This window comes from Charadrius vociferus, unplaced genomic scaffold, assembly GCF_000708025.1.
Source record: "Charadrius vociferus isolate BGI_N301 unplaced genomic scaffold, ASM70802v2 scaffold529, whole genome shotgun sequence".
Classification (NCBI taxonomy): domain Eukaryota; kingdom Metazoa; phylum Chordata; class Aves; order Charadriiformes; family Charadriidae; genus Charadrius; species Charadrius vociferus.
The window spans coordinates 1,136,816-1,144,225 of record NW_009650172.1 but is presented as its reverse complement, the minus strand read 5'-3'; the positions used below and the strand labels follow the sequence as shown (position 1 = coordinate 1,144,225).

The window sequence follows — 7,410 nt, the reverse complement described above, 5'->3', positions numbered from 1 at the left end:
GAGGGGATGGGAAGATGGGGGCTGAGAGGGGGCTCTCCGCCGGGCTGAGCATCCCATGCAAGGGGGAAAGAGATCCCCGAGCGTCCTTCACGCCTGCCCCGCTGCTGGGACCCACGTCACGGCTCTCCGAGTCCCAGCAGCTCCGGCAGCGGAGGCCCCCACGGTGCGCAGGGGAGGGATCAGCGGTGAAACTCAACCCAGATGCGCGACAGCGGGAAACCCTTTAACATTTCCTGCCGCTGTACCTAGAGCTGGAGAGTCCCTCTAGCAGCCCTGGCTCCTCAGTTGCTCCTCTCTCGCTCCCCAAATGCCCTGCAAAGGAGCTGCAGATGTCCCGGTGAGGGACAAGGACAGGGACTCGCTGGGGATGCTCTGGGCAGCACCAAGGTGTTTGGGGAAGGCGGCATCCCTGCCTGGGACTAGCGAGCAGGGGTGAGTCGAGCAACCCATGGCGAGAAGCATCCCAAAAGCAAGCTTTGCACCAGCAAACAAACAGCTCCGAGTCCCCGCAGGGCTTAAAAAGAGGAGGAACAGTATTAAAATTGTTGAAACCTATATATTATGTGCATTGAATTACACCTCCACGTCAGTACCCCTCAGTGGTGGGAATGTGCTGATACCGGCACGATTTTTGTTGCTCCCTGAGCCCAGAGAAGTAGTATCTGCCTTTCGGTGGCTGGAAGCTGGGTTTGCTGAATGAAAAGCTGGCGGGACAGCTAAAGCCATCCACATCTTGTCACATTTTGCACACCCTCAGCGCCTGGAGTCTCGTTTAACGTCTGCCTTAGCTTTTCTCCACTGCTCAGCATCACCTCGCAGCCCTTCCTTATTCTAAAGCCGCCCTGAGCCTCCCACCCCGGCCTCCCTCCTCCCAGCTGCCTCCCAGCTGTCCCCTGCATTATTAAACCAGAACCACCTTATCAGCCCCTATCTTTTTCCACTCGCGCAGAACCAGCCCGGTTCCAGCTTTGCCAGCCGGCAGCGCTTGCCTCAGGAGCCAGAAGACATCGGGGACACCTCTTCGGCACGGATCCCGCAGGCTCCGTCTGCGAGAAAGCCACCAAGCGCCGGGTCCCCAGGGGAATCCGGTTCCTTGGGGAGCTGGAGCTGCCCCCCAGTTTATCCCCCCGTGCCCTTGCGGTCCCTCTGCGAGGGGATAACCCGGACAACCCCCGGGAAGCAGCCCCGGCTCCCCCCAGGCTCGGAGCTGCTCCCACACCTGGTTTTAATAATAAACAGCGCGGGAAGGGACAAAGGCGCTTTGCGGGAGGGCGGCGGGATGCAGGATGGGAGAGGGGGCTGGCAGGTGGGGAGGGATAGGGGATGTGGGACTGGGATGAGGGGGATGCGAAGGGGGGCACCAGCCCAGGAACTTCGTGAGGCTGGAGGGGTCCAGCTCCCAGCGGAGCCCCGAACTGCCCATCACCACATCTCCACTTTTCAACAAATACCACTGGCAGAACTGGGTTAACTACAACCAGCAGCAAGCCGGGATTAGTGGAAATTGGTTATAAGACAATTTTCTCGGATGGGAGAAACATCTTTTTGTCGTCTGTCCTTTGACATTTCAAGTCTATTTTACATCTCCAGCGTTTTCTGATTTAGGCTGTGACATTTAAATGGGCGATTCATATTTACACTCTAAGGCGTTGTAAATACCCTATATATAAATGTCTTCTAATGTATGGAAGACATTCTGTACATTTGTATCTTCTAAACAAGACCTATAAATCTTAACAGGAAAATGTACGACTTCTACAAAAGGATTTCTATCGGCTTTGTAACCCAGGGGTAAATGAACATATAATAAAAATACATTGACATTTTTCAGACACCAGTTTAGCATTATTTTGTCGCAAAGTGTAAATACGTCACTCAAAATCGTGAGAGGCATTAGAGGAAATATTTTGCATGGCTCTTATTCAAGAACTTGGTGACTTGGACTATCCCCTCCCCCCCAGTCCTGCCTAGACATTATCCTCCCTCTGGACACAGGTCCCACGACAAGGATGCAGTGAGTGCTGAGGCTGGAGAGCCAAGGTCACATCCCAGAAGCTGCAGGGGTCATGCAATGGGACACAACCCTCCGGCGGGGCTGGCGGGGCCACTGTCCCTTCCCAGCACACAGCGCTGCTGGGTAACACTGCCTGAGGTCTCAGGAGGCTTTCAGCTGCCCCAAATCTGACCATCCATGAGGGTCCCATCATCCCAGCAGGAGCCTGACCACAAACAGAGCCCCACCAGCAGCACCTCTGCCACCTCCCCATCCACGGCAGGTCCTGGTGTGTCACACCTGCACCCACCTCCGTGACAATATCCCCCCGGGGTGGAGGATCCCAGCCTGGAGGAAAGGGCTGTAGAAGAGGGCGAAACCGTTGCGGCTTTCACAGTCCTGCCACAGTGTGAAATATTTGCATCATCTGGTTTTAACCTCCAGCCATCTGGTTTGAGGATGCCTTTCTCGCGGGGGGGTGGGGTGGTGAGGGGCTCCTCCACGGTCGGTGATCTCTGTTATTGATAGGGTGCAAACCCACCCTTGTTTGTCCCTGCGAGAGAGCTGTTTCCACGGCCCTTCCCGACTCCTTCGCTAGGTTTTCAGAGCTGAGGTCCTGGACAGGTTGGTGCTTGCTGGACTCGGCCCCTTTCATGTACCCTTCTGGAGGAGCAGAAGCTGGAGGTCGTTAGCATGGTGGGGAGGGTCACAGTGTGATTTCTCCAACATAAACCCATGGTATAGACATTTTTTGATTGAAATAATTTTGATTTCTACTAAATCTCATTGTAGGGCTTGGTTTAAATGTCAAGCTTCGGCAGGCTGTATAGGCTGGACACAGCGCTTGGAGGAGGAACTCAGCCCACCCAAAACCCACCGAACACCTCCATCCCCACCCACTTTGGGAAGCCAACACAGGAGATAGCTTTCGAGTCATCCAAGAGGTTTCTTTCCTTGCCCCGCCGCCCACTCTGCTCATCAGACGATGGAAGGCACGATGTCCCCCCACAGGGGTTTGCAGCCCACATGCCCCCAGCATGGAGCCGGGGCACCGCCGGCAGTGGGGCAGGAGGAGCGGGCTGGGGTGCACATGAACCCCAACTGCTGCCATTGTCACCTCCTTCACTGGATGGACATGCTGCAAAAACCCCCTCCATCCCCTCCAGAGCTGGGGGTTTTAAATGAAACGAGGCTGCGAAACTGGGAATTTCACTCCAGTCCCCCCTTTCGGGAGTGGGCTGTTATTGCCCACCCTGCCCAGGGCTGTGCTGAGCACAGCTGAGCCGCTGTCTCGAGTAGCAGACGGAGCTGCCGGGTGAGCAGAGGAGCTGTAAATGATCTGTCCTTCCAGGCTTATAAACACCCCAAGTGATCCTGGCAGGAACTCGGGAATCTCTCAGCTTTTCCCTCTTCCCGCATCTCCCACCCTCCCGACCCGTCTGATGGAGCACAGTGCTGTGCCTCCAGCCCTCCTGCCAAAAATCCCTGTCCTGGTGAGACCCGTGCGGCACACAGCCTCGGGGGCTCGGTGGCAATGCCGGTGCAGGTGGCTCTGTGTGGCTGTGGGGTGATGGGGCATCACACACTGGCTGCATGGGGGAGCAGGACCAGAGCCACCTCACTGCTCTGGGAGGCATCTGGTGGGGAGGACCCAGCCCTTGTCCCATGCAACTCTGCTGGGGACAGAGAAGGGGACCACAGGGTTCCCTGTGCATTCATCTGCACATCCCAGTAACGAGTTACCACATAGCCTATGGCCAGCACCCCCACCCCTGTGCACAGCCAGGCGAGCCCTGCACCCTGCTGCCAGCATCCCTCCCTGCCTGCATCCCTCCCTGCCTGCATCCCTTCCCTGCCTGCATCCCTTCCCTGCCTGCATCCCTTCCCTGCCTGCATCCCTTCCCTGCCTGCATCCCTTCCCTGCCTGCATCCCTTCCCTGCCTGCATCCCTTCCCTGCCTGCACTTCTTCCCTGCCAGCCTGGTGGGCTGCAGCATGCCCAACACTGCTTGTCCCCGTGCGCAGCATGCCCAACACTGCTTGTCCCCGTGCAAAGAGCAGCCTCGGTGGGCACTGCCGGGCTCACATCCCTCCTGCATCCATCCACAGCAGGGATGGATTCACCGACATATCCCTGAGCAGCCGGGGAGGATGCAGGACATGTTGGGGCATGGACATGGGATGCATCAGGACGTGGATATGGGATGTGTCAGGGCATGGCTGCAGGATGAACCGAGGTGTAGAGAACAGCCCCAGGGCTCGACTGGACTCCGCCACGGCTTGTCGTGGCCAGGAAAGCCAGCCCTCATCATGGCCACCACGGTCCTGCCTGCGGGCTGGGGCTGCAGTGAGCCTGGAGCAGCCTTGGGCTCTGCTGTGACCTCCGGGACCCCCAGGAGGCTGCTGCCTCCCACCCACTTCCCCACGCAGCCCCCTGGGGGCTCAGAGCTGGGCAGGGGCTGCCTTGGGGTCTCCAGTGAGAGTCTGCAGGATGAGGCCACAGCAGGGACAGCCCTAGTAGCCCCCGGGCGGGGAGGGGGAGCAGCCCTGGGGCACAGCGGGGTTGGAGCCCCGAGCGGGGATGCTGCCTGGGCATCCATCCCCCTCTCCCCCGAGGACGTGCCGGCCGCAGCCACCCAGCCCCTGGCCCTTGCCCAGCCCGGCACGGATTGCACTGAGTTTGCACATTTTCGGCAGACGCAGAAGCTAGAAAACATCACGGGTGCCAAGGCGGGCCAGGGGCGAGGGGGACGGAGCCTTCCTCCCCCATGGATCTCCTGCAGCCGTGGGAGGGCAGAGCCCTCCTCATCCTCCCGGGCACCCTGGGGCCAACGCATAGGGCTGAGCTGTGCTCCTGGCCCCGTTAATTAACAAGCAATTAACTCTGGGCCAAGCTGGGCAGCAGCTGGTCCCACCTGGGGCAGCCTAGGGCTGAGCCGGGGGTGGTTCCACATCACCCAGGGGTGGATGGGGACCATGGTGGCCAGCCCGGACACAGCCCCACTGCTCTCTGCCGGGCTCGGGGACACCGGGAAGGGCACCGTGGGTAACGGGCATAGGGTGCACCGCCTGGCTTTGCTCCAGCACGGCTAAAAATTAAAAGCCTTCTCCTCCAGGCAGGCAGCCCCAGGGGTGAGGGCAGGCAGACAGCCCACTGCCCTCCCCTTGCAGCCCCCTCTCCTCCGTCCGGCGGCTCCTGCTGCACCGCACATCGTTTGTCACTCCGACAGGTTCAAACAAACCCGGCTGGGATTAATTAGGCTCCGTCTTCGTTTCCTCCAGCGCTTCGCAGGGCTGCGGAAGGCGGTGGGGAGGCAGCAGACGGGTGGGCAGGCTCTGGCAGGCAGGGGCTATCCACCCTTGGGCAGGGAGAAAAGGCAAGCGGGGACCCCCCCGGTCCCTCCAAATCGCTGCCCCAGCGCTACCGCAGTGGGAGCTGGATGCTGTCCCGGCTGGCCGCGGGCTCCATCCCGGGAACAGGAGGTCGCGGGCGGCTGTGCAGCGCGGCCGGATCCAGGACTAGACGGCTGCTGCCACCTCGTGCACAGAGGTCTGCTCCCACGCACACCCCCTTCCTCCCCAAATCCCCCCAAAAGCTGTGCCCAAAGGCCCCCAAAAGCAGACGGCGCCCTCCCGGGAACAGCACTGGATCGCACCAGCGAGGAGAGAAACGGGCAACAACCAGCAAGTAAAACCAGAGTCCCCGATTTATTAGCAGTTGGTTCAACAGGACCTTACACCAGCACCCGGGAGCCTCTCCCAGCAAAAGCTCACGGAGGGGCAGAGGGGAGGTGCAGCCCCACCACAGCCCCACACACGGCTACGGGAGGTCCTACAAAAACAGCCGGGTGGGAATCCCTCCGTCACCAGGGCTGAAACGCCGCATTCCATCCCCGCTGCCCTGCCACCACTCCGGAGGTGAGGGGCGGCATCCCGGGTACCTCCGGCGGTGGCAACCGCTGCCATCCCGCATCCTGCGGAGCAGCTCCATCCGAGGGGAAATTTGGGCCCTTATCCTGGTAAACCCACAATGGCTCAGTCTCGTTTGCCAGCCCAGGCACCAAAACCCAGGGGACACGGCGGGGCACGGGAGAGGCAGAGCTGGGGCTGCAGCTCAATACGGCACCACCGGTATAAAGAGGCGTCTCCTGCTGGGAAACCATCCCCCGTTTCCCCACTGACCTTCGTCCACATCACGTGTAACAACCAAAGAAACCACGTAAAACCCTCGGGGTTTAGGTACAAATTCTGGCACCGAAGAAAAACAACCCCCTGCAAACGAACCCACCCCACCCCCACCCCAACATTATTAAAATACTTTCGCTTTTAATATTCAAGAGTTTTGAAGTTCTCAGCATCCTTCCGACTGCCGTTATTCCAAAGTCTGCCCTGTCCCCAAGGACCGGCTCTCCTCCGTGCCGGGGAACGTCGGGCACCGCTCGGCTTTACCACAGGAAACACCACGCGTGTACAAGATTGCAAAGGGGAGTTTGGGGGGGGACGGGAGCGCGCCGGGGAACGCGCCGGAGCCGGCAGACCGGGGCCAGCACACCGGCCCCTTCTCCTGCTCAGCTGCGGTCCCACCGTGCTGCCCACGGAGGGGGAGGAAGAGGTTGAAGGAGTTTGAAAACCAATGGAGATGATGAAAGAAATCGTGCCCGAGTCTTTGAAAGAAAAATCCGCCTTGTTCGCAGCTTTTTCAAGTAGGTGTCGGGGAAATCCAGCGAACTCTCCTGCTTCCTGCCGCAGGGCCGATGTCCCTCTGTGCTTTGGGTCTCTACCAGCTCTGTTCTTCTGCTCCAGCTCAGCGAAGTCACCTCCAGCGTACCCAGAGCAGCTCCTCCACCCTCGGAGCAGGAGGTGAGGGATGGCTCTGCCACTGCTCTCAGGCCCAGGGCCCGTTTTGGGCAGAGAAAGGGGGAATTTGTGCCACTTCCTCACATTGGAGCAGGGCGGGAAGGGATCTCACTGACAGGCCCAAGAATTAAAAAGGGAAAAAAAAAACCAAAAAAAAACCAAAAAAGAAAGAGAAATGGGTGTGGGGTAGGTGGAGAGGTGGCAGCACGGGGACCGCAGAGTCAGGCCACCGCTGGAGCAGCCTCCGGCGCAGCCATCCGCTCCTGGGGGTCCCCTCCGAGGCCACGGCCGGGTATTGCTGAGGAAGGTCCCGCCGGGTGCAGGGGTCGGCCCCGTTCGGGTATTGCTGGACGGGCAGTGGGCGGCAGCTACCTGGTGCTCTGCAGCTCCTCCCGCAGCCATGTGGGCAGCGTCTGCCCCATTTTGTACAGGAGCTTGGAGAGCTCTATGTTATGGTCCCTGTAATAGTCCCGCAGGAAGGCGCGCGACTGCAACGGGAGGAGAACAGAGAGGAAGGTCAGGTGGACCAGCCCCGAGCCCACTGCCCCGACCCAGCCCCCC

At 59.8% G+C, this 7,410-nt stretch overlaps 1 protein-coding gene across 1 annotated transcript in view; it reads right to left on the bottom strand.

Annotated features, from left to right (window-relative positions):
* Nucleotides 1-7,217: 7,217 nt before the first annotated feature.
* Nucleotides 7,218-7,410, bottom strand: part of NDST1 (N-deacetylase/N-sulfotransferase (heparan glucosaminyl) 1) — an 8,826-nt gene continuing 8,633 nt past the window's right edge. The window contains exon 14 of the mRNA XM_009892591.1: nt 7,218-7,337. Within this exon, the coding sequence (XP_009890893.1) occupies nt 7,218-7,337 (120 nt within the window). The remainder of the gene's footprint in view (nt 7,338-7,410) is intronic.